The 27,770-nt window shown below is 39.4% G+C and overlaps 1 protein-coding gene across 2 annotated transcripts; it reads left to right on the top strand.

The window, feature by feature from the left end:
• Nucleotides 1-2,327: 2,327 nt before the first annotated feature.
• morn3.L (MORN repeat containing 3 L homeolog) lies at nt 2,328-24,301 on the top strand. 2 transcript variants are annotated; one of them, XM_018263286.2, is made up of 6 exons: nt 2,328-2,426; nt 10,013-10,168; nt 11,405-11,562; nt 14,698-14,857; nt 17,939-18,123; nt 23,368-24,301. In XM_018263286.2, exons 2-6 carry the CDS (start codon nt 10,024-10,026, stop codon nt 23,434-23,436), a joined length of 717 nt encoding a protein of 238 aa, XP_018118775.1. In that variant the 5' UTR covers nt 2,328-2,426; nt 10,013-10,023; the 3' UTR covers nt 23,437-24,301. The 2 variants fall into 2 exon arrangements, with proteins under 2 accessions (XP_018118775.1, XP_041423623.1); XM_041567689.1 differs by lacking the exon at nt 2,328-2,426 and adding an exon at nt 4,479-4,540.
• Nucleotides 24,302-27,770: the final 3,469 nt, after the last annotated feature.

Genomic DNA, 27,770 nt, shown 5'->3' on the forward strand with positions numbered 1-27,770 from the left:
GACTGTAAACAACTGCTTATTTTTTCCTCAGGACATTTTATTCTACATGAGTCCCTTTATACATACAGTATAATGAGGAACTGCCAAATTACATACCTTATCTTTTTGGAGGTATTTTCCGCAGCCATGCACAGGACATCTCTATTTTATCAACATGGCACTTCCCACTCTCATGTTCAATACCATACAAATATCTAGAAAATGTATTTTTGCAAGTGCACATTTAACACGCAGACAAATGGGTGTAGTACACCTTCAATTTGCAAATTAGCAGGAGGTGCCTTTATCAGTGCTACAGGGGCAGATCCTCTTTGTATACTTAGCAGTGATATCACCACATGGACTGAAATGGAAATCAAAGCTGTTGTATTTTGCCCCTTTTCTAGAAACCTAGGGAATATATATTGTGTAGCCTACAGCTTACAGTGTACAACTTCCATCTTCCAGCAGGATTAATTACCTGCTGTTCAGATCTGCTGCAGATGCAGAAACTGCAGGTCTAACAGTAAAAGAAAACACTGCCTCTTATTTTATTCCCAAACAGGCATACCAGAACTTTTGTGGGTTACAAAACAGTGCAGCTACTATGTTAGTTGCTTTATTAAAAACAAAAAAAGCCGTCTATATTTTTTAGAAAAACTATTTCAGTAAATGGACTGCAGTCGAGCTGTTGAGTTTTACAGGGATAGATAAAGTACAAAGTGTTCAGCACAAAGTTTTTGGAAGTTCTCCAAGGAATCATATGGCCTAAGCTTTAGGACATGCAGAAATAACAGGCAGGGTGGAATCAGTGAAAAGGAAAAGTTGGTCAGGGATGGTCTTTAGGGAAATGAACTCAGGAAGTCAAACATGATGCCTAGCACAATTTTACAACTCTATAGTCACTTGTAATAACAGCTTTCATAGTAAAATGAATATTGTTATATACATGGCCTCATTGCCCATAGTTTCAGTACTCTCAGGTCACAGGAATATAACACCTCTGGTAACCCGAGTTAAATCTTACCACCAACTTGTCATCAGCACAGTGAGTAGTAAAATGGATGGTGGTGGGAAAGAAATGGGATCCAGCAGGGGTCTTTGTGCAATATCTTGGTGAGCTGGTGTCAGAGAAGAAAATATGAAAAGCTGGAGCACCAGGTAAAATAGCAATATAGTTTTAACCTACAGCAGGGTTTAATTTTTCTGCTGCAAGTGTATTTAACCTCTACATTCTGTCAAAAATTATTATTACGAACAAAGCTATATAAAAGTGTTTTTCAATTAAATATGAATGCACATTTTTTATTAAACTATTTAAAAAAATCTCTGCTGTCAATCATATTTTGTCTTCCTCAGGCACAACAATTACTTTCACTTTCCCCTCTATACTCATTGCCCATAATTGTGTAGCCTTTGCATGGACATCTGCATCAGGTCCTGCTTTCTGGCACATTAGATTTTGGCATGACACGAAGCTTAGTTTGATATCAGTTTCCACATAATGGCTCCTGACTGTATGTTCTAATTGTGGATTTCAAAATAGTAAAGGAAACAATATTTAAATAATTTTTATAATTCATATAGTGCACAAATGGTAAGTAAAGTTAATTTTATATTATATTTGGATTTGGTGTGTATAAATATGTTTTATTTGGGGTGCTTGTAATCTGGTATTAGCAAAAGTGGCCAACCCTATGACAAAAATTAGGAGTGATGCTTCTATTTTTTAATTAGAGTAGTACTTTTTGCATCAGTCGAATCAGCAAAGGGTTAATGAAAAGCCCTGATTGTGTTCACATCTGTGTGGGAGCATTCTTTCTAATGCAGACATCTAGCAACACATTTACACCACTGGAATGTGCTACAAGAGGAACAAAAATTCCAACAAAATAATTACAAATTGATTCAACTCATCACTATTCTCTTGATAGGCAACAGAAGTAAAGGGGCAATGTTGGAACCACGTGACCAAAAGATTCACATTTTGTTGCTATGGAAACTGCAGACAGTTTTTTTTGTTTGGTTCTGTAGAACTGAAAAATATTTTTTAAATTGTCAATGAAAAGACTAGTCTGTAATTTAGAATAGATAAAGTACAGAGGGCTCAAGATCCTATTATTTACATACATTATTTTATTTATTTGTGTAATTACTATGTGAATTGGGCTATTTTGGCTGGTTTAGAGAATTATACCACCACCCTGGCAGCAGGGTGGGGACAGAAACTTGACATAAGAGCAGGGTAAATCAGGGAAACTGAGTGGCTTAAGGGGTTAATAGGAGTCCAACAAACTTGTTTCCCTCTTTGTGTTACAGACCGCTGAACCATGTGACTGTTAGAAAAGCGTCCTGTTGCTGTGGAGACCAGAACCAGCTTTTCTTTTTTGGTCTCTGCACAACTAGCAGCAGTTTGAGCCTGTCCTGTTTGATTACCTACAACACAGGTCTGTATGCCTTTACATTGTACCTGGACTAAACTATTTCATGTGATTTATATTATATATCCCAAAGTGTATCTTTAATTTGATATCTTTCATCTGTAGGGTTGCCATCTGTACAGTATTTTACCAGTCTAGCCAGTAAAAATAATGCTTGATACCATTTTTTATCCAGAAAATGTGACAAGCCTATCCCCATTTAGTCAGCACAGTGTAGAGCAGGCATAAATCAAATTATTTTTTAAAGCTATCAGTATTTTTGGCGGTCCTTTATAGTTCAACCACAGCTCTGATTTGTACTGTAAGATTAAAAAGTCCTTAAAGGGGTTGTTCACCTTCAATGTACAAATCTTATGAAACCACTAACAATGCTCTCAATGTGTTAGAAAAACCATTTTCCATAACAAAAAGTAAAAATGCCATTGTAAAAGCTAATTTTTTACCTATTAACTCAGTCCTTCTCCTGTCTCTCTGACCAGTTTTCTGAAGTGATGGGAGTGGCCTATTTTGAACCTGACACCAAGAACTTCCTATATGATGACATCATCATGCCCAGGCTTTGCCCTTACTTGTTTCCTATTGGATGTTGATACTGCCCTCCTCCTAGTAATTTATTGGTTGCTTGTGAACTGTAACCGGTCACATAATTTGAATGGTCATTGGTTGATTACTCAATTGTAATGGCAGAGGTTAACAGACGCAGCATATAAACAAACCTGTCTTGTAACAAACAATCACACGGCCATGCAGACAAATACTGCAGAAAAGGAAGGAGCAACATTGTTTGGCAACCTTTAGCATTAGGCATAATGTCAGTTATTTACAAAATTGCAACAAAACCAGCACTGACTTGCTGAGAAACGTATGTAACTTACACATCTAGCAGGGACAGTAGGGCTGCACCTCACCCTTTTAAAACCAAACACATATGAAATCCACAGGCTGCATGGCTAATTATCAACTCATTTAGATGCTGCAGATTGAACTGATTTCTGTGCAGCCATGTATCATGCATCTAAATGAATTGCTAATTAGCCATGCAGGCTGTGGATTTCATATGTGTTTGGTTTTAAAAGGGTGAGGTGGCAGCCCTAAGTGACAGGCAGAGCAGTGATGAGGGCAGGTACATTTTTTGAACATTTTGTGCGCTCTCCCGGGTGGGGGGGGCGGTAATTTACCTAGGAAAACGATACCTTTTTTAAGTGTTCCACTTCTGGAACAAGATTTAGAGCTCTAAATACCAAAAAATTAAAAAGTTATATTTTTCATGATATAGGGATCTATACCAGAAAAATATTTTACCTTTTTTATGAGGTAAATACACAAAATAATACATGGACCCCCCCCCCCCCCAAAAAAATAATAATATATTTCTGGAAAGTACAAGTGTCATCTCCCATAGTAGCCATTATAATCCAATAATTCAAATTTTTAAAAATGATTTATTTTTCCTGTGTAATAATAAAACAGTCGCTTGTACTTGATCCCAACTAAGATATAATTAATCCTTATTGGAAGCAAAACCAGCCTATTGTCTTTATTTAGTGTTTACACCATTTTCTAGTACTAAGATCCAAATTACAGAAAGATCTGCTATCCGGAAGACCCCAGGTCGCAAGCATTCTGTATAACAGATGCCATACCTGTACCTTGTACTTGATCCCAACTAAGATATAATTAATCCTTATTGGAAGCAAAACCAGCCTATTGGGTTTATTTAATGTTTACATGATTTTCTAGTAGACTTAAGGTATGATGATCCAAATTATGGAAAGATCCATTATCCAGAAAACTCCAGGTCCCGAGCACCTTGATCCCCCCATCTGCACAGTTGAAGTCTCTGCAGTACAAGCCCACACTCCCCCTCCCTCTCACAAACTTGTAACAGTTTCTCTTCAGTACCTGAATGCTGCTCAAATTCCCCAGCACAGCCCAGCACAGGAAGCAGTGGCAGATTGACAGCAGACATAGCCAATAGGAGTTAAGTTAGCTGCCAGTACAATGTGTGATGTCATATAAGGAAGAGGAAGTGAACACTGTAGTGTTTTTGGGGGTCAGTGACCCCCTCCCAGCACAGGGTCTGTGTGGAACTGAAGGATTAGTACAGGGACACTTCTGAGGTGAATATCTCTTGAACTGTACTTTTTCTGTTAACTATTTCTATGGAAAAGTTTGTTCTATTCATGTGAACTGTTAGATTTGTCAATTTGTTACAAAGGTGAACAACCCCTTTAATTATGCCTCAATTATTTTCTGCAATGCAGCATTTTTTTCTAGAAAATTTTTAGCATAAGAGCTCTTATACTGCATTAGCTTGCTTTCTAGCTGAATTCAGCACAAGATGCCTTATTTATAATGCAATTGGCCATTTTTCTGCACACTGTGGGGCTCATTTATAAACACTGGCAAACTTGCACATTGGCCGAAACCCATAGCAACCAATCAGTGATTATCTTTTATCAGCTAGCTGCAGGTTGAACACTGAAAGCAATCATCTGATTGGCTGCCATGGGTTAAGCTCCCCATAGACGTGACGATTCTTATTGCCGAACGACCGATTTTAGGGAAATCCGACCAATCCTTCGAAATTATCGTGCAGTTAGTGGGATTCAAGCGATCGTACATCTTACGTTTTTTCGGCCAGGTCAAAAAATCTTTGTCGGTCCCAGTGCAATCTTTACAGGGATGTTTGCAGGGACAAGCAGGCAGCTCCCCTTTGTTTTCCTGGCAAATTTGTCTTTTTAGTTGATGGTAAATTCGTACGATCGCACGATCGTTCTGAGAAAATCGTGGTCTCACGTTGAGGATCTGATCTTTTAAAAATCTCAACATCTATGGCCAGCTTCACTGCCCAGGTGCAAATTTACCTAGTGTTTATAACTAACCTCCTGTGTGGGGCAAGTAAAAAAAAGACTGCGGGAATGTTATGCCCCATGGATTGAACATTCACATGCGTTAGTGAGCTTTTGTGTCATTCACACACACAAATTAGGGGGCATCCGGAAATGCAGCCCGCATTATGGCCCTATCCATGCTGCCAGCTCTAAGCCAGGTAGCAAAGACAATGCTGAGTTGCACTTCCTGAAGCTGCTCTCTGCATTGAGTGCCATATTTTTGATCCAGCTCTTGTCCAGCAACCCTGGGGCACAAGTTGGGATCAGCCAAATATTTCTCTGCATTCGGTGTCGGACTGGCCCACTGGGATACCAGGGAAACTCCCGGCGGGCCCAATTGTCAGTGGGCTTCTAACCATTTAGCCTATTTCAGGGCCATTCCCTATTTCTTTTTGGGGAAAAAAGGTTTAATAATGGAAGAATATAGTAATTAGATATAAAAGACTAAGAGAATAAAGAGGTTGAGTAAGGAGAGAAGGAATACTAGTTTGGAAAGTGGGCCCACGTTCTAAGGTTTTCTGGGGACCCATGCTCTAATGTATAGTGAAAAATGTTGTAAAATCGTACATCGACATTGAATTTTGGAAATTTTTTTGCAGTTGCATGAATTTTTGGTGAAGTGAAACAGGTCAGATTTGCCCATCACTAGACACAAGTGCTTATATATGACCCTTGGTCAGTACAAAACTGGCCTTCGTTAACTCATGCATTCCTTTGCATGAGCCATGCAAATGCCCTTACTGTGCTAATTTGTAAATAGTCCACAAGCTGCATTTGAATTTTTTTTTTAATTTTTAGGCATCACATGGGGACTTTGCCTTCAGTTGTGTGCAGTACAGTAGATGTGAATAAAGAGCACTCAAAAGTCCAGGGCACAAGGGCAACTGTGTTACTGGCAGGTGTGAAATACCCTGGGTGCTGTACCTTTAGAAAGCCTGCTCCGATGGAAAGAATGTTGCTTTATTGGTTTTCAGTTTTTGCAAGTTCATATTCTACTGTGGCACATTATGTACTTGTTTATAGATTGGGACCATCACTGAGAAATGGGAGACTCTCTCATTATGTGCTGTGTATAGCAAGGATTTCAGGGTGCAGTCACTAGTGGCATCAGTGTTGGGGGGGGTTCTTTTAATGTTTCTGTGTTTGGAAAACAAGAAAATGTAAAGAACACAAACGTCCATAATTTTCATATTTGACTGTGGAAGCATCTGTAAGTTTTATGACTCCAGCAGGTGGAGCCACTGTCTGTCTGTATGTTCCTACATGTTGTTATGCATCTTTCTCATAACCCATTTCCATTGTTAGTATTTTTGCCCCTGTGTTTTTTTATGACTGGAATTTTATTAGGGTATAGAGATAGACAGAGACAAGAGAGTACCTATAAATGGGATAAATTTCATAGTAAAAAATAGCCAAGGAAAAGGCAGTGAATCTTGTACGCTGTATAAACATACCAAAGAAGCAATTTATACAACTTTATTACCATTGCCATATGGATAGAGAGAGAGAAAGAAAGAAAGAAAGAACAATTTGGGGGCATGTATGTGAGGTCTAGGGTCATTTAGACAGACGATCCTGTTTAATCATGTCCATTTTTTAGCCACACCCTCCAAATACCATGACCAAAAAAATTAAAACCAAAAAAAAATCACAAAACCCATACATGCAAGCAAGATCACTGCAAAAATTACCAACGAGCACTCCATTTCACTGCATAAGTGTGTACGGATCCATAGGGTTAATGTGCCCCTATGGCTTTAAATCCCTACACTTCCTGATCTCACTAGTTGCTGGGCAGATGCCCATGTAGTTAATTGTAATTTACATATCACAGTTATTGACCAAGAGGTGCTGTGACCACATCCTGTCACACTTTGGTATAGTGAGTGAGAAGGGATGGAGCTTCCTCTTTGGCTTCTGGTGTCTGGCCCATCCTGATGTCTCCAACAAGGCCCAGTAAAGCCAGTTTGCCCTAGAGGGACCTGAACCTCTAGTGTGGAAGTCAGGGAGCAGGGACCCGTGAATGAGGCTAGCTAGAGATAGGATACTACTTGTAATAGTACTCTCTAAGAGAGTTAAATAGTGAGGGAAGAGAGAAAGAGCAGCTGTGTGCTCTACCAAGCAGGTGTAGCAGGGAGTAGATTCCCAGGCTGTAAGATTTGCCTACAATGAAGGGACCACAGTGGATAGGGTGTCAGGCTTTAGGTTCTCCTCCCTGACCACTCCATTGGGTGAGATCCAGACCACGTATGAGGCATTTCTGCGTAGAGGGAAGTTGTACTGCCTTGACTACATCCTCAGGGAATGCACCTGCATCTGCCTCTGATATACTCTCTGAGCTGTGTGCCTATATATTCTACAAATGCCTCTTTATTGATGTACAGTAAGTAACCTATGGATCATTTGTCTCTGACAAAATTTGTTCTGTTTGACTACAAGAACCTCCTGGCGCCAATTATGTTATTGGTTAAAGCACAGTAGCCTGTGGGAGTTGTAGTTGCACTACACCACATCTTCAATACTTCCCTTTTGCAAAGGCCCTGCCTTAAGTGATAGAGTCCAATATAACCCATGCTCTAGTATACTAGCTGGTTGTTTACCCTGTTGGTATAAATGGCCCAAACAGTGGCGTAAATAGATATTACTGGGCCCCACAGCAAATTATTTTTCAGGCCCCCAAAATGTTTAGAGGTTGACTTGTTTCTCCAATATTTATTGAAATTGTATATGAATTAGGGCCTCATGGGGCCCCTATACCTCCTGGGCCCCCGCAGGGTCTGCTTCCTCTATAGTTACGCCCCTGGGCCCAAAATAGTGTTTCAAGCGGATAGATTGAAAATGTTACCTAAACTTGAACGAGCACAATACCACTAACTTGTTTGTTTTTCCCAGTGCTCCCATATTGCTGGTCTCTCTCTGCCTCCCTTTGCCCAGCTGAAACTCCTGTAAACAATGAACAAAACAGCTTACTGGTAAAATGGATGGTGTTGTTCTGCTGAAGTCAATGCAAAATGCCCTAGGCATGCTAATGTGTATGTCAGCTCCCACTCATAAGAGAAAATCATAACAGAAGTTAACCCCTTACACAATATAAGGTATATTTCCTCTTAAATAAAATTAATTTAACACCTTTTATTTACATTAAGATTAATGATAAACAATACCAAAGACATTTATAGCCAGCATCCGTTGTCTTTACTACATCAATAACATTAGTTGTAAGTGAGGACTGCAGATGTGGCAGCCAATGTTGGTCTAACCCTGTGATCCCCAACCAGTAGCTCGTGAGCAACCCCTTGGATGTTGCTCCCAGTGGCCTCAAAGCAGGAGCTTATTTTTGATTTCTTGGCTTGGAGGCAAGTTTTGGGTGCATAAAAACCAGGTGTTCTACCAAACAGAACCTCCTGTAGGCTGCCAGTCCACATAGTGGCTACCAACAGACAATCACAGCCCTTATTTGGCACCCCAGGAACATTTTTCATGCTTGTGTTTCTCCCCAACTCTTTTTACATCTGAAGGTTGGGGACCCCTGCAATAGTGCCCAAAATACACACAGACTTCCTACCTTTTGTTATACCAAATAAAGCCAAATAAAGATATTTAATTTTTGCTCCTGGACATTCTGAAGCAGATTCCCGAGTCCTGAATTTGTTCCTGAATATCCTTTCTAGAGAATCTAAAAATAGTATTGGTACTGCACATAATGTACAATAGGTATATGGTGTTCAGATCACTTGCTTTTGTGCTTGGTGTAAAATCTGCATTTGTTTTTTCCTTATGAAGAACTGCCAGTTAACATGCATATTACAGCTCATATCTGTTGGACACACTATAACATCCCCTAACCAACCCCATATTGCATGACTAAAGCTGGCCTTAGACGCAAAGATAAAGTTGTACGAATCTTTGTTTCATACAATTTTCGGACCGTGTGTGGAACGTGCCATTTTTGTGCCATAGCAATTGGTAATTTATTAGACAGGTTAGAGATTTCTGTTGGCTCAGGATAATATCTCTGCATGTATTGCCTGTATCTAAAAAATATCAGTGGGTGACTGTCACTACTATTTGTTGGACATAACTTTCATACGATTGCTGTCTTTGAATTAATGGGCAGCACATTGTCTGATTTGTTCTTTTTACTAGTTTATTTAATCTGTTTGGTTAGTGGTAGGTCGGAAGATTGCCACGAACGAGCAGAGTTTTCCACTGTCACCTGTCCTAAATCTGACATTATTCCACATGTAGGAACTTTGCACAAAATAAATTAATCCTGAGTTAGATGTTATGGAACAGACCATGTTACTGCACCACTATAGGGATTAGAAATATGATTAAAATTTAGACACATTATTAGAAGTCACTGGGTCCTTCAGCAAAATGTGTCTAGATCCCATGCCCTAAGCCTTAGAACAGAGATCATTCAGGACCCCTCTGGTTGTTTCATCTGCTATTTATTGTTTTCCACCCAATTCAGATCCCTTCTTATGTCAGAAGCGTAGAAGTGAGGAAATAAGGGTAGTGTCAGAAAAATGGCAGAATGCTTTTACCAATCAATAATGTTTTAAACAAGCATCCCTTTGCCAGACAATAACTGCTTAATATAATGTAATATATAGATATATATTAACCTGTAAAACTTATTTAAGCCATTGACAGAACTGCAAATTATATACATATTTTTTATTATTGTTATAGCTGCTCATGACATGCCTTTAGTTAAAGCTCCAAAGAAGTTAGAGCCTATGTGGAAGGAATGGGATGCCAAAGCACAGAAGGCAGGTCTGAGACACTCCGTTTACAGTGTAAATGGAGATGAGTACACAGGAGAGTGGCTGAATAACCTCAGACATGGTAAGGCTTACTAGAATGTCTACTCTTGTTTTTATTTTTATGTTCTATTAAATAGGCATCCGTAGCACATTGCATGTTGTGCATAGAGAGCCAAGAGAGCTGCCATGTTGTTTTATTGTTTATCAAAAATAGCAAATTCATCATATTTATTGCTAGTACGGGTGCTAATAACACTGAGCTCTATGGGGATCCCATACCAACATATACAAAAACATCTTAACGTGAAAGCATTTCTAAGGCTAAGTGAGACTACCATATCATCAGTGTGACTGACCATTTGTGCCCCGGGTTTACGATTGGTCTAGGATTATATATAAATGGAGCAATCATCCATACCTGACTGCTGCAAAATATGTATTGAACTGAACAGCAAATCCGAAGGTCTTTTAGTGAGCATACTTGCAACAGTTTTAAAAACAATGTAATGAATAGAGCACACAGTACAGAAATATAGCCAGCATATCCTTCCTTCACTAGTCCTAAAGGCCATAGCACTCACATTTCTTTGAAAGACTTTATCAGATTCCCTGTGTGTATTTTATAACACATTAGCCCCCTCCCATGAGTTCTGACTCAGAACTTCCTGCCAGTCCAGTATTTCTGCAAATTTGCTTGCTCTATACCACACTGTAACCTGTACATGTTATACTGTATATAACATCAAGTATTTATAAAATATCAACATATCCCCGTGTGCAATACAAAGGTGTACACATCAAACATGCAGATTACATACAAATACTGGCCAATACCAGAAGTTAAAGTTAGACACCAAATAAGTTTTCAGACAAACTGTTCCGTAGAAAAACTTAAGCTACAGCCCTAATTTGGCTGTGATAAAAGATAAATGATAAAATCTACAACTTATCAGCACTAATAATAATACTTTATTATATCTTACTTCTGCTACCCATGAAGCAAAATGTTTTAACTCAAATATTCCTCCGTCTTTGATTTTATGGATCTATGCCAGGACATAACCATTACTGCCAGCACTGCAATCTAAAGGGACATAGTGAGGTTAAAGAATACTGGGAGATAAAGAAAGAATGATTTAGAATAGACAGTGTGGGTGCTTAGACAGCAAAGAGAAGGGCCCAAGCCCAGTTTTTTGGTCCAGTTTTTATGGTTGCATCACTGATGAATGAACTTCACTCCTGTACTGTACTTGCATATAAAAGTGTACATTTATTGTTTATTAACTTACATTTATAATTAATTTTAATTCTGCTTTAGGCAAAGGCACATACATGTGTAAAATAAGGAAATCTATTTATGAAGGTGATTGGAAATGTGGGAAAAGAAGTGGATTTGGAACATACAGCGTGCTAGATACTAATACTGAAGAATACATTAAGGTTTATTCAGGCCACTGGGATAATGACAAAAAACATGTAAGTATTTATGTAATGGGGATTCCAAATGACTTATGAAGAAGAATCAAGGCACTATTTGTCTACAACTACATTTGGGGCAAATAGATTGAATTCGGTTAGACTGTTCGATCACTATGCTTCTGTCCAATGAAGCCAATAACACATGGGAAAAGGAGTGATGAATTCCAGTCAAACGCAGTGGGTTGCTGCAAAAACAGTGCTTTTATTTAACACATAGGCATTTGGGGGTAGTTTGTGTATGTATGCTCATATCTTCTTGAGCAAATTGCAGGTCAGAATCCAGTTTTAGATCAAAACACTTACATTGGTACCAGATTAGTCCAGTCTTTTGAATTCTGGAAGGCCATTCTTAGGTGCAGTTGGTGACCCAGGATAGGCAAAATAACTTACAGATTTAAACATAAACCCCAGACAATCCACCTAAGAAACACTTCTCAAAATAACAATGATCCATTCCTTTAGTACGAATGCAAAAGTTCTGCTGTTCCTTTATCTTCGCTAGACTACATTTTGGGTTCTACCTGCTCTGGATCAATTTTTTTCTGCATTCTGAGTAAGCACCTGTGCTTATGCTTCCCAATGTGAATGCCTGAATAGGAATAGGAGGGCCTAGGGCCTGGGGCTGCTAGTATTCTGCCTTTCAGGTCTTTGTTATATATAAATTATGTTGCAGCAAATGTCCATGTTCATTTTCTTCCCTTAGAGAACTTACTTGTGCTTAGTTTGCGATGTCACATGGTTGGGCCATTCCTCTTCGCCAGTATCTGTGGATGCTGTCCCACTGGGCCTGGAGGTGTGGATATGGAAACTCTATTGCAGCTGGCTCACATTAGCATTATCTAGCACTTGTAGTCCATATATAGATGAATGGGTAATATATACTGTAGCCATGAAGGCCTGACAGGAACCCCGAACACGATGGCTAAAGTGGAGCGAAGACTGTGCGGAGTTGCTGGTCTCCCATCAGAAGCCTCGTTGGGTGGCGGATCAAGGAATGCTAGCTAGATATAGCAAGTACTGGTGTAACCAGGGTCGACCAAAACTAGCACCACTGCCTTGCGGTGGAAGTGGAATTCCAAAGGCTAAGGGAAGAACCTCGACAGAAAATCAGTGTGCCTGGAAGCTTTAGGTGGCAGCCCCACCACCAGGATCGGGTGCTGAAGGCTAATAACCTACACTCCTTAAATCAAATTATTATGGAAACTGAAGTGAAGGATAGGCCACACACTCAGGAAGGGTGAGGAATCTATAGAAAGAAGAGCCTAGAATGGAATCCACAAGGATCAAGAAGAAGGGGACGGCTTTGAATAACATGAAGAAGAAATTATAAAGATGGGAAAAACATGGAATGAGATCAAGAGAATTGCAACAAATAGATCTGAATGGAGAGTCTTCACGGATGCCCTATACTCCACTGGGAGTCGAAGGAGCAGATGATGATGTTTGCATGTGTATTTTTTGAATATAACCCTACTTGAACAACATTTATGCAGCACTGTTCATTACATTAATACAGAATGAATTACATAATACAAAATTAATACATTATAAGAGCAGACAGTTATTCTACAGTGGTAGACAGTATTGCATTTGTCACTGGGGAATTAAAAAATTCTCTCTTGTGTGTGTAAACTGTAATGTGTAATTATTGCATGTATTGCGTGGTGTATAGTTTATAGGCTGTTAGTATCAGTAACTTTCCCAGGGTTAAATAATGACATATTTCCTATTGGAATAGTCATCACTGGCTTATGTAAAAGTTGCCAAAACATTATACCAAATAGAAATAGAGCAGGAGAACAGTTTTCCCTTAATATTCGCCTTATTTTAAAAAGCCAGGATGGGTGGGTGGCAGTTGACATTTATAGAGTATGAGTTCATTGCCCCAAAGGAATCCTCAAGGCATGATAGGGTGCTGTATCAACCATGGGAATTGTGTCTCCCCCACAGGGGTATAACTATAGAGGAAACCGACCCTGCGACTGCAGGGGGCACAGGAGGTATAGGGGCCCCATGAGGCCTTAATTCATATACAGTTTCAATAAATATTGCTAAAACAAGTCAACCACTAAACATTTTGGGGGCCTGAGAAATTATTTGCTGTGGGGCCCAATAATATCTAGTTACACCACTGCTTCCCCACTTACATTACACTTTACATGTAGTAATCCAGTGTAATCTTGCAATATTGGCTTTTGCATTTTTACACGATTACACATAATAACGACATTCAAGTATTTTACATGTTGGATGGCAAGTTATGTGTGTCATGTCTGACAAATGCAAATGGTGCCTATAGCTTTTTGTTTTTGACAGTGGTCAATGACAAACACACAAGGGCCTATTTACTTACCGGTAGTTTGAGTGAAGGAACAGAGGAAAAATAGTTTGAATTTCGAATGGTTGAATATGGCTACTTCAACCATCGAATAGGCTACTTCGACCTTCGACTTTCGACTCGAACGATTCGCACTAAAAATCGTTCGACTATTCGACCATTCGATAGTTGAAATATTGTCTCTTTAAAAAAAATTTCGACCCCCCTAGTTCGCCATCTAAAACCTACCGAGGCCAATGTTAGCCTATGGGGAAGGTCCCCATAGGCTTCCTAACAATTTCCTGATCGAAGAAATATCCTTCGATCGATGGATTAAAATCCTTTGAATCGATCGAACGATTATTCCTTCGATCGTTCGATCATAGGAATATCGGTAAATCATTCGACTTCGATATTCGAAGTCAAAGGATTTTACTTTGACGGTCGAATATCGAGGGTTAATTAACCCTCGATATTCGACCCTAGGTAAATGTGCCCCACAGTGTAACTCATTTATATACACTGGGCAAATTTGCTCCTGGGCAGTAACCCATGGCAAACAATCAGATGATTGCTTTTATTGTTCACACTGCAGCTGGCTGAAAAAAGCTAGTCAGTGATTAGTTGCTATGGGTTACTGCCCATGGGCAAAATTGCCCAGTGTTCAGACATTTTGTCACCCACCAGTAGAGTGACTAAATGCTAAGAATCACAGTGTGCTTAGTTACCCTAAATTAAATAAACAGAATTAAATGAATGTCTGTTAACATTTCATATCTATATTACATTCTGTATCCTGCTTCTATTCTTTACAGGGATATGGGACTCATTTCTACTCAGCCAAGGAGTATTATGAAGGGGAGTGGAAGTGTGGAAAGAGATGTGGCTGGGGCAGAATGTACTTTGGAAATGGAGATATTTATGAAGGGGAATGGCTGGAAGACAAACAAAGTGGTCAGGGAATGCTATGCCTAGGTATGGTGTGTCTCTTTGTATTTCAGAAAGAAAAAAGATTAAAGTCACATAATAATAATAATAATAATAACCACTGACCCTAGCAGATTAGTGTTTTAAGTAATAGTCTGTAAGGGATGTAGGAGTAGTGGGCCTGAATGGAGAGATTCATACAAAATAATAATTACAATCTTGCCATGGCTGGGGTCATTGACCCTAGTAATCACTGAATTTTCAAATGCTGAACTGAGTAAAGACAGAATAAAAAGTAAACAACACAAATGTAAAAAAGGACTTGTTGCTAAACCTGCTAGAATTACTTAATTCTCCAAGATTGTAAAATATGGTTTCTTGGGGAACTTACCCTATAATATCATGTGACTGCAGTAGATTTGGATACATACATTGATGCATTACATGCCAACTACTGCCTTCATGGAGAAAAGATACATACATTTTTGCATGTGAGAAATTCACAAAGGTTTTATAAGGGTAAGGCCAGACGAGGAGATTCAGAGAGATTTTGTCGTCTGGCGACTTATCGCCACGTCTTTTGGGCGACTATCTCCCCGAACTGCCTCAGCGTCTTTTCCCCATAGGCTACAGCGCAAAATCGCCTGCGCTAATGCACATGTGGCGATGCGTTTTCAATAGTCGCCCAAAGTTGCCTCAGAGGCAGTTCGGGGAGATAGTCGCGCAAAAGACGTGGCGATAAGTCGCCAGGCGACAAAATCTCCTCGTCTGGCCTTACCCTAAGCTCATCCTGGCTTGTGTCACATGGTTTATTCTCTGCCAGCAGACAACCCTTTCCTGCCAGACTCTCATGGCTCCAATTCACTTTCAAGGGAGCTACAGGTGTGATTGCTATTCAGAACAGAATGCTTATAGCTGTTAATGGCATTTTTAAGTAATGGCATTTTTAAGTAAACCCACAACATTTATGATATTATCTGTGTTCCCTACAGCATGGCAGCATTTATTTTTGGTGACAGTTCCCCTTTAAATTGAAAATATTATTTAAGTCCATGGCTTGGACAAAAACCCTTATTATTTGTTAGCTTGTTTCCTTGGTTTGAATCTACGTTGCACATTTGTCTCTGTATGTTTAAGCTAAAGTATCCTGGGTGTATAAATAGAATTAGTTAAATCTGACTGCTCTGAGATGATGAGTCTCATTTGGTCTCCTAGTGTTGGGTTACAGTGATCTTGTAGCACACATGTAGGTGGGGGAATTCATAGCTGCTGTTCTAATGGCTTTAAAATGGAACCCTTTTCTTCCATCGTTTAAGGGATTTTATACTTTCCTTGATTAATTTGTTTTGCTTGGTAAAAGTTAGCTAGTAGTGTAAGTAACTGTACAGCGGAACCAAAAGAAATGCTAGAAGAGGTTATGTCCGGAAATTGTTGGGCAGCATGACCAGAGGAAATATGATCACACTGTGTTATAAGGAGCAGAGCCAGACTGTTATTGTAGCCATCACTACATTTATCAGGAAGTGTATGTGGCCAGAGAATTCACATGAACTCTCAACAGAGCACAATGAGCAGCACATAGTATGTGCAAGAATGGAAGGACACACACACACATGAACAAGATGAAACAGAGTTTTCGAAACTGCGGGATGATACTAGGTTGTTAGTTCCCTAACATCTTAAGAATATCCCACTAGTGTAACTAGATATTACTGGGCCCCACAGCAAACTATTTTTCAGGCCCCCGAAATGTCTAGAAGTTGAAGTTTCACTAATATTTATTGAAATTGTACATGTATGTAGCCCCTATATCTCCCCTATACCCCCAGCCACAGGGTCTTATTTCTCTGTAGTTTTGCCACTGGATCATCCTATTTAAAGCATCCTCTTTAATCATAAGAGCAAGCAGGTAAAGCTAGCCACACATGGGGCAGTTTCCTTGCAATTCACTTGTTTGACTCATGTTCTATAAAGTAAATCTAATTTGACCACATACAGTACTTACATAAACAATGTGTACTGATCCAGCATAACAGGGAGGTACAGTCAATTTAGTTTCCAGATTTTTTGGCCCATACACACAAGGTACAGGCTGCACAGCTTTTCTTAAAGACAGTCCTGTTATGGTACAAAGGAAGTACATAACAGGCTGTTGAAATTAACGACAATAATATACATATTGAGAGGGGCGCCTTGCAGGTAAACCTGTGGTAATGCTTTATTTACTGTATTTCTAGTTGAGGACTTGTATGTGTTGTGGCCACAATCCAGTGTTTCCACAAATTAGTGGATCCACCCATAATGCATACAGTCATTGTGAAAAACCTACTGATGTCTGGTAGTTTTCACTATAAACCAGCAACTGATAGAACACAGAGAGCCAGAATCATCAAGGGGGTCTACTTTTGGCAATGTCATCAGATCAATATCTACAATGGCAACTGCATTGCTTAGTGTTTTTAAATTTGCTACTGAAAATGATAGTTAATTGAATAACATAATGCTATATTTATCCAAGAATCACCTATTATTCAGGTCATATTTACGGTACCATTTTAGGCCCCAGTGAACTCATACTTCTAAGGTAAAGTTTTTGCAGATGAGGTGCAGCAAACAAGTTCAGAGCGAGGGCTGAGCATGGAAAAATATTTGCACAACTGTAAATGCAACGATGCACTTGTAGCTTTGTTGCTTTCATTTAGCAGCCGGCCCATAGGGAGTAATGCTCATTGTTTCCAGCAACTTTTTGCATCAATAATACCACTACAGTTTGTAGTGGTCTCACACACTGGTGGAAGCCTTCTGACAGGAGACATATTGCCCATCTGGGCAGGGAAATCTAGTTCCAACCCACTTCAGAAAGTTTTTTTTATAAAATAATTGTAATATTTAATTTAATATTATATAACTTTCATTTAAATATACATTTAAAAAAAAGGGTAACCGCAATGGGTAAACCTAACACAGTATTTAATTTCCATGTACATCATGTTTAGCCCCTGAACAAGTTATTTGTATTGGGACTGAGATATCTGAGGTATAAGCACCACAGTCAAATGTATTTAAGGGTGAACAGACAGTTATATATAACAAGTGATGGGGTAAGGTAACGCCTTGTGCCATTCTTAGCTAACGAGAATCGATACGAGGGTTCCTGGAAGGATGGGAAGAAGCATGGACTGGGGAAATTTTACTACCTTGATAAGGGTCAGCTATATGAAGGAGCATGGATAGAAGATATCCCAAAATGCGGAACTATGGTTGACTTTGGACGAACAGAAGCACCATATCCAACAAAGTATCCTTTACCTGAGGTAAGAATATAATAACTTGTGTTTGAGTTCCTCTAATCTCTTTACAACAAACTAGAAAGTGATAAAGTTTAGCAGCCATGGAGGCATGGTCACATTGGGCGGTTGACTAACCCCATCGGTACTCTCTATAGTAGAGACAGCACCTGTTGTGGACTGAATCCAGGGCTCTGTTTAGGACTTGGTAGAATGACAAAGTGCTATGATTTGGCTGAATACTATTTATTTAGGCACTGTAATTCAGTGGGTAGCAATTCTGCCTTGCATTGCTGGGGTTCTGAATTTGATTCCAGCCTGGGCACTATCTGCAATCTGTACTATCTGTAGGCTTCCTCCCACACTCCATAAACATACAAGCCTCCTGATTAAATCACCCATAGTCTGCATGAATGTGATTGGGATCTTAAAGGGATTCTTTCATGATTTTAGTTTTTACATTAGAGTTTACACTGCAAAATAATTCACTCTACAATATAAAATATTATTCCAGCAAGTGTATTTTTTTTAGTTGTAATATTGCTGTGTAGGAAGCCATCTCAGGTTATTTTGCCTGATGATGTGCTTTCAGAAAGAGCCAGCACTTTAGGATGGAACTGCTTTCTGGCAGGCTGTTTCTCCTACTCAATGTAACTGAATGTGTCGCAGTGGGACCTGGATTTTACTATTGAGTGCTGTTCTTATCATCCTAAAATCATGTAGACAAATACAAGAGGTCCTCTGCAATCAACCCATTATCAATGTATTAAAGAAATTGTTCAGTGTTAAAATAAAAACTGGGTGAATACTATGTGCAAAATATAAGATGTTTCTAATATAGTTAGTTAGCCAAAAAATGTATAAAGTATGTATAAAGGCTGGAATGACTAAGATCCAGCTCTCTTGGTTTCCACTGATTGGTTACCATGTTATGTTAAAGTCATCTGGCCAGTCCTACACTCACAAAATGTCTCAATGTCCTTAAAGGAGAAGGAAAGCTACAGAGGCATTTTATTGCCAATAGATTACCTGCAATAGTGCAAGCTAGAATGCTATATTTATTCTGTAGAATGTTTTACCATACCTGAGTAAAAGCTCTAGAAGCTCTCTGTTTGTTTAGGATAGGAGCTGCAGTATTAATGTGGTGTGACATCACTTCCTGCCTGAGTCTCTCCCTGCTCTGGGCTCAGATTACAGTAGAGAAGGGGGGGGGGGAAGAGGAGCAAACTGAGCATGCTCTTGCCCAGGGCAATGAGTTTAAGATGAAGGCAGGAAGTCTGATACAGAAGCCCATGAGTACACAATAGAAGGAAAGAAATGCAGTGTTTCTTTTGACAGGGGACTCAGAGCAACACTACTTTGGGGGTTTACTGGTATATTTAGATGGACCTTTCTGATAAGGCTTACTTAGTTTTTACCTTTCCTTCTCCTTTAATACATTGATAAAGGGTTGATTGCAGAGGACCTCTTGTATTTGTCTGTATGAATTTTGTGGTCACAGGCTCACTGCACCCCAACTTAATGGTTTAAAAATTAGTGGTGAGCACAACTTGAACTTACTCCATTTTTGTCCTTGTGAGTTAGTTAATTAGATAAGTGTATAGACAAGCAGAATTCCATTATGCAGGGGTATTGTCTGTGGGAATCTTATCTGCCGCACAAGGACCAAACATGTAGTAGCTTTCATGACCCTGTTTAGCTGAAGAAATAACAGAAAACATAGTTTTTTCTTGATTAAAACAAGACAAAAAGTAAAGCCTATTCACTGAACTCATGTATACTGCCCCTTTAGGGTGGTGGCAGACGAGGCTACTGGAGGAGTAGCCCAGCAACAAAAGACCTCATCTTCAGGCGACTAATCTCCCCTAAATGCCTTCCCGCGGCTAGAATGTAAATCACTCAGCTTTCCAAAGTTACCCGAAGTTTCCTTGTGAGGCAACTTCAGACGACGTTGCGTTCTGAGTGCCACCCCCCTGACGATTTACATTCTAGCCGGCGGGAAGGCATTTAGGGGAGATAAGTCGCCTGAAGAAGTGATTTGTTGCTGGGCGATTAATCTCCACCAGTAGCCTCGTATGTCACCATCCTTAATGATATTTCCCACCCAAAAGGCCCTGTGGTGCTCAGAAGCATGGTTAGATGCTGTCTCTTCCCCACTTTAAAAATATTAGAACTTTCCTAAAGCTTTTCAGTGGTATCATTTATTTTGAGAGCTGCCATCTGTTTCCTTAAATCTGCTGTGTGTTTCCTCTTTCCTTCCTTGCTTACTTATTCAGATGGAGGATATTAAACTTAAAAAATAGTTTAACACTGATTAACACATTGCAGGGTTTCCCCCATGAAACTGCAGTTCTCCTAGGGTTGATGAACAGCAACACCCAGAATTCCTTGAGAGCCTTGGCTTGTTCTAAGATGTATGGAATTGTAGCTTTAAAATAATATAAGGGATTCAAAAGTTAAAGGACACCTAAAGCACCCCCAGTTAAAATAATCTTCAACCTTGTGCTCATCTTTAGTGAAATATGCACTCTACTGTGATTTTTTTTTTAAAAGGTAGCGATAGCCTTGGCTTGCCCCTTATATTTAAAAGGAGCAGCTTTGATGTTGTTACTTATCAATACACTCTAGCTCTAGGGTTTTGCCATTCCAGTTTGACATGATTTACTGGTCTAAATGCAGTTCATAACCTACCAGAATGTGAAGATAGATGGGTTACTGTTCACTTATTTCATGCTATGCAAAAAGGCAGGAGACCTTTGTCCCGTTATTGAAATTAAGACTATTGAAGGTGAAATCCATTTTCTTGTAGTACCAGAGATCAAACTAGGCTAACGGTTTCAATAGCCAGAATTCATCAGAGATCTCTCAGCTTCTCTGTATGGTATGGTAGTGCATGCAGGCACATGGTGGAACAGAGCAGAGGTCGGCCCAAAAATATATATTTTGTTTTTGGCCCAACTGCCATGCAAGTGGAAGATGTGGGAAAGGAGACAGGAGATCACAGAAGATCAGTGGAGCTGGGGAAAGGAGTGGGGAAGAAAACCACAGAAGATTAACGGAGCTGTGGAATGGAGTGGGGAAGAAAACTGCAGAAGATCAATGGAGCTGGGGAAAGGAGTGAGGAAGAAAACCAAAGGCTGAGAGCAGCTGAGCCAATGCTTCATGTGCTCTCAGCCTAAGGGGCACTATTTTCTCCCCTTAGTGCTCTAGCACTTGAATTTGTGGCATTTAGAGTAAGGCTTTGGGAGGGAATGCTCTATAGAGTTCTGATGTAACTGTAGGAAAAAAATAATACACACAATATTTGTGAAATATATTTCTGAAAATTGTGAAATTACAGTTACTCCATGATTGGTCCTTGCGTGGATTTTTTAACTATACACAACAGTTCCCCCTAAGTATAGACACATTGAAAATATTCCCTTTTCTCTGAGGTTTCATGAGAACGTCAGTTTCAAAAGTAAATTAACTGAACAGTTATGTCTTATATGGCCCCCCTTTAAGTCACTGTTTGGTTACTGACAGCTAATACTCCATTCTTTATAGATTCAACTATGTTGATAACATTTCTATCTTTTCACCCACTTATTTTTACATTGAACTGCTCCTTTAAAGGACACCTGATGCAGTTGAGGTGGGGGTATTAAAACCCAAAGCAATATGGTTTGTTTGTCCTTTAATTACCAAGATGCAGTGTAATATATGGGAGTTTGATGGAACTTTGCCTGCATCTACTTTAGTTCCCTCTAACCCCCCCCCCCCCCAGGAGGGATGGAAAGAACCTGATGGGGCAGGTTCTTTTCTTGTTTAACTGCTTCAACTGGCTACAGTTTGCATGCTGGGTGGTAGCAGGTGACAGGTTAACAAGTTTTTGCATATTTTTGTTCCCATGACTTGTATTAATGTACATTTAGGGGAGTATTTATTAACAATGTTGCCCATAGAAACCAATTAGCAATTAGATTAAAACAGTCAACTACAAGTTAGAAAACAAAAGCAAATAACTAGGTAAATAGATAAGCTGTGCAAAATAAAAAATGTTTCTAATATAGTTAGTTAACCATAAATGTATAAAGGCTGGAGTGACTGGATGTCTAACATAATAGCTAGAACACTACTTCCTGTATTTCAGCTCTCTTGGTTTACACTGACTGGTTACCAAGCAGTAACCAATCAGAGACTTGAGCAGGGGCCACATGGGTCATACATGCTGTTGAATCTGAGCTGAATGCTAAGGATCAATTACAAACTCACTGAACAGTTTTGTCCCATGTGCCCCCCCTTCAAGTCGCTGACTAACTCAGAGCTAGAGAGCTGCAAAGCAGAAAGTAGTGTTCTGGCTATTATGTTACATATCCAGTCACTCCAGCCTTTATACATTACATTTTGTGGCTAACTATATTAGAAACTTTATTTATTTTGCACAGCCTATTTATCCAGTTTTTATTTTTACACTGAACTGTTCCTTTAACAACAGAACAATGGGAAGGTAACCAGATAGCAGCTTCCTGACAAGATTACAGCTACCTGGTACATCTAAGAACAGCACTCAGTAGTAAAATCCAGGTCCCACTGCAACTCCTTCAGTTACATTGAGTACGAGAAACAATAGCCTGCCAGAAAGCAGTTCCATCCTGAAGTGCTGGCGTACCGGTATTCTGAAAGCACATGACCAGGCAAAATGACCTGAGATGGTGCCTACACGCCAATATTACAACTAAAAAAAATACACTTGCTGGTTCAGGAAGGAAATTTTATATTATAGAGTGAATTATTTGCAGTGTAAACAGTGTTATTTAGAAATAAAAACCTCATAAAAATCATGACCGAATCCCTTTAACAGATATGTTTTCAGACCTAGAGATCAGATAAACAAATAGTGCTTTCAACTGCAATAACATTTTAAAAACTGTTAAAACCCCCAGAAAATGTTCAAGTATGTGTGTCCATTGGTGCCCCGTTAAATCTCAGGGCCTGTAGTCACAACCTGAGCAACCAGGTAGATATTTCCTTAAAATCCAATAAATGTGCCTCTTTTCCTTGCACAGGGCTGAATTTTAGGAATTGAAATGGGTGGGTCTTGGCAAGAGATAGATGTGTTTCCGCCAGTTCATGGCAGTTAGTATAGCTTGGACTGGCGGTCTGACAAAATCAGGGATATTGCCAAAATCTGCTCAGTTATAATTTTTTGATTGTAATGGTAGACTTTTTCTAGATGTAACCTTTCTAAAGTGGAAAGAGTAGAGAACGTATACGTTTCTTTTTGTCTAGGTAAAAGTCGCAGATCCTGGAGGCGTTTTGAAAGAGGAACAGGAATACTTGCTTGGAGAACAAGAATGAATCATCATTGCCGGGAGTCTGCAAGATATTCATTCAGAACAAGAGGGTACAATGCACTGTGGGAATGTCATTTTTTCATATTAATGTTGCGGTAACTGGGAATCTTCAATTGGTTTAATTGCTATAAACAAGTGTGTTCTTGAGCCCTGTGTTGAGTAACAAAAAACAGCTAGGTTCTAATGCCTTCATTACGCAAGGCCAACATTCACAGTGGCTTCCTGTTCACACTTTTAATTCAACTCCAGAATTCACACACCACTCCAAAATCCATTAGGGTACTGGCACATGGAGATTGTCCCTCCATATTTAGATCTTTGCTACAGCCAGGGCCGGATTTGTGGAAAGGCCACCAAGGCCCGGGCCTAGTGTGGCAGGATTTTAGGGGGCGGCCCTGATCGGATCTAAACATGGGTGACAAATCTCCGTGTGCCAGTACCTTTAGGGAGGGTTTGGACCCTTATGATATATTTAATGGCTTATGGCCATCAATCTTGGTTTTCTGTTCCAACAGCCTCAGTGAGAACCCTAGTCTTTAATAGTGAACATCATTGACTGTGGGGGGTTCAGAAATTGGTGTAAGTGTTTGTTAAAATTATTAAATGACTAAAAAAAATTTTTTCCCCCCAAAACGTTGTTTTAAAGAAATTTTACCAGTTCAATACCAGCTTTCTGAATTAACTCCAGCAAAATGTATTTAATAACACACAAAAAAAAAATTAAAGAAATGTACACTTAACTTGTATTTGTCCAGTGGTGTCCTGAAATGACAGTTTAACTCCAAAGTGTACAAAACTTCCCTATTTACAAAATGAATTAAGGCCTTTGTGAATTGGACACTTAATTTCAATAATATTTCTTACCCCAGTTTCACTTTACTGCACTTTTGTGAATTCTCCCTGATGATCCTTTATTAATTACAGTTAATAAAGTAGAAGCCAGGGTAGGCAGTTTGCCTTGATTCACAATAGACCTAAGATAATTGATGGATTTCTATGAGGAACTAAACTTATATGCAACCACAAAGTCACAAGTGTGAACAATGACTAGAACTAAACTATGTACTTCAGCAAATGTCTAAGCAGTTCCAGAAAGAACCTCAAGTTACCCAAGCCCGTTGTGGGCACAGAACAACAGACAGAGCTGGCTAATGCAAAGGCATTAATTAACCGTTGCAGAGGAAAGGGGGCAGGCTAAGATCCCTACATTGGACCCTAAATACAGACCTGTTAGCATATTAAGGTGGAATCTCTCACAACACTGCATAAGTTACAGCATATGTAGCAGGTTATTGAGTCAACCTGCCAATTCAATACAGCAAGTCTATATAAAGATTACATATTTGCAGCAGAGCCTGAAGTTAAGCTGTGTGAATAACAAACAGAGGAATTAACTTTGAAATGATTTCCTTGGAGACTAATCACAAGCAAAGTACTAACATTAGGGGCAAGCAAGGGACTAGCTATTAGCTAACAGCAGCTTTAAGGGACACTGTTGTTTTGGCAATGTTTACTGATTGAAAAAATATTATTATAGAATGGTTAGTTACTGTTACATTCTGTGAGTGGGTCCAGGGTTCCTCAGAAGGAATATATTTACCTTATTATAGTGATCAGGCACATATGATTGTTGCTGAAATAGTTTTATGCACTTTTTTCTACATACCCAAACTGAAGGAGCTCATGCCCTTATATTTTCCCTTTCAAGCAGAACAATATGACCGTTAATCCTCCAATATTTTTTTGTTAATCATCTGTATTTATACCCCTGCCTGAAGTGAACAAAGAGAGCATTGGGTACGATGTGGGCATGATTTTGTTCCTAGTAGGCATAATTTCCCATCTAATCAGACAGGTCCTCAGTTGAAACACTAATTTTCAAACGGTCTCCAGAAGCAATGTCATTACTTTTAATAGGAATCCTGGGTTTTTATGGATGATAAGAGTTCACTGCAATCAGACCTTGGAGCAGTGTAAACATGTCCTCTGGAGTGATAAATGGCATTTCACCATTTGACCGTTAGATGGAATAGTCTGGAAGTGTAGCAGGCAGTGTTTGGCCAGAACACTAGCTGCTATTGTCAAAGCTAAAGTTTGATGGAGGAGGAATAACAATCTGGGGCTGTCCTCAATGATTAAAGCTGGCCATAGATGCAAAGATCCGATCGTACGAATCATCGTACGATCAGACTTTCCCATCTCCCGACCCGCCACTAACCATTCAGATCAAAGTCTTACCAGTCAGATTAGTAAAAGAACAGATCAGCAATGTTCTGGCCCTGACAGCAATCGTACGATATCTATGTCCAACCAAAGCTAGTGACAGTCTCCCAATGAAAATCGTACGATCGGCAATACACGCAGAGATATTATCGGCAGCCGACAGAAATTTTCTAACCTGTCCGATCAACCAAACGACCGATCTCCGCCGGACGAAAAATGTCGGGACTCTCCACACATGTTCCGAAAATTGTACGAATCCTCGATTCGTACGATCAGATCTTTGCGTCTATGGCCAGCTTAAGGCAAGGGCCCCTGGTTTCAGAGAAAGGAAACCTTAAAGGAGAATTCAACCGTTAACTATAAAAAAACCCTACCCTATGTAGACCCCCCCCCTTCCCTTCCCCCCTTAGACTTGCTGCCTCTCCAGCACAATGCCCCTAACTTTTTACTTACCCCTCGGTGCAGATTCAGGCAGCCATCTTTCGGATCATTGGTATTCTGTGACTGAGACCAGTGAAGTGGCGCATGCCGGTTTGCGACAACTGCGCCGAAATGGACGGAAATTGCCGAAGCCCTGGAAGAAGACACGAAGACCTGGAAGATGGCTGCCGTGAACTGCGATCCCTGAATCTGCACTGAGGGGTAAGTTAAAAGTTAGGGGCATTTCCCGGGGGGGGGGGAAAGGGGTTCTACCCCCTCTATCTACGTAGGGTAGGGGTTGAATTCTCCTTTAAGGCTACAGCATGCAGTGATATTCTTGACAATTCCATGGATCCTAATTTTTGGCAAAAGTTTGCAGAAGGCTATTTTCTATTTCAGCAAGATATTGCCCCCATGAACAATGCAAGATCCATACAGAATGGGCTTGGTTATATGGTAATAAGAGAACTTGACTGGGCTGCACAGAGCCTTAACCTCATACTATGTCCGACAGGCAGGTGCAAGGATACTTTTGCCCAAATAGTATAATCAAACACAAAAATGTAACTTTTGATTTGATCATTGCCTTTCTAATGAATTCATTGCCTCAAAGCTGGCATTTTATACAAGTATTTCCAGAATGTTATATTCTGCAAAACCAATAGAATCCATCAACTTTCTACTTTGCAGAACAAATTAAAACTAAGGGTGATAATTAGATGGCAAATGAGGTTTAATTTAAATGCTAGTTATAGGCTAATGGAACTGTGCTGGTGGCCTCCTTAACGGAGAAAGATCTGGTGTTTATTGTGGATAATTGACTTTGCAGTGTCTGTTAATACTAAGAAAGTATATTCATGTTTAGTAAGAACTTGAGGGCGACAAGCACATATTTGCCTCTTTATAAACCGCTGTTTAAGACCTCTCCTTGAGTATGAAGTATTCATGAAGTTTTGGGGAGCAATTATTGGTTGATATCAAGCAAGAAAAAGCACTGGGAATGGGGAGGAAAAAACACTTTATGATAAAAAAAAAAAAAAAACATTGCCCCCTTAATAATAGGGAAAATATAGAGAGAAAGCCAATAACTCCAATCCGGACATGCAGGGGGTCATCAGAAAATTCATAAGCAACTGTAATTCCCTCAGCATCTGTGAACAACCACCAATTAGAGAATGACTGCTATTTGGCCAATCATGTGTATGGCTAAAGTTTACAATATCTAGCAATTTGGACTGGAGGCAACCTTCCAGATAATAAAGTTTTCAATACACATCTCTGTCAGTGTTATGGCAATCAGGTCTACTCCATAGATTTTAATCAGCTGCCTTTCAGCATTATTTCAGATGTCAGAATGAGATGTATTATATTTAAAGTACAAATGTGCAATTATTGTATATTGGAAAATTGGTGAGAATTACATTTTATAGTAGTCAAATGAGCATTTGCCCAATAAGAGGCAGTGAAAATGTAGGATTGCTTTATAATGTGAGATATACACAGTCACATTTTATATTTTACATACACTCCAATACATAGTCTGCAAAAAATAAATGTGTTTATTAATGACAGTGCTTGAACCCATCTGAACATAAAATATAGCAACACAACGTGTAAAAGCTTTTGCTCAAACCATAAAATACAGGAAGTGTTTTGGGAAAAGTTTAAAACAAATTAAAAAGTGATTGAAATGAT

The sequence above is a fragment of the Xenopus laevis genome, chromosome 1L (genome assembly GCF_017654675.1).
Source record: "Xenopus laevis strain J_2021 chromosome 1L, Xenopus_laevis_v10.1, whole genome shotgun sequence".
Classification (NCBI taxonomy): domain Eukaryota; kingdom Metazoa; phylum Chordata; class Amphibia; order Anura; family Pipidae; genus Xenopus; species Xenopus laevis.

Coding starts and splice junctions, on each gene's coding strand:
- morn3.L (XM_018263286.2), top strand. CDS start 10,024: ATGCCTTTAGTTAAAGCTCCAAAGAAGTTAGAGCCTATGTGGAAGGAA. Junction 11,563..14,697: donor GGGATAATGACAAAAAACAT/GTAAGTATTTAT, acceptor TATTCTTTACAG/GGATATGGGACTCATTTCTA. Junction 14,858..17,938: donor TCAGGGAATGCTATGCCTAG/GTATGGTGTGTC, acceptor TGCCATTCTTAG/CTAACGAGAATCGATACGAG.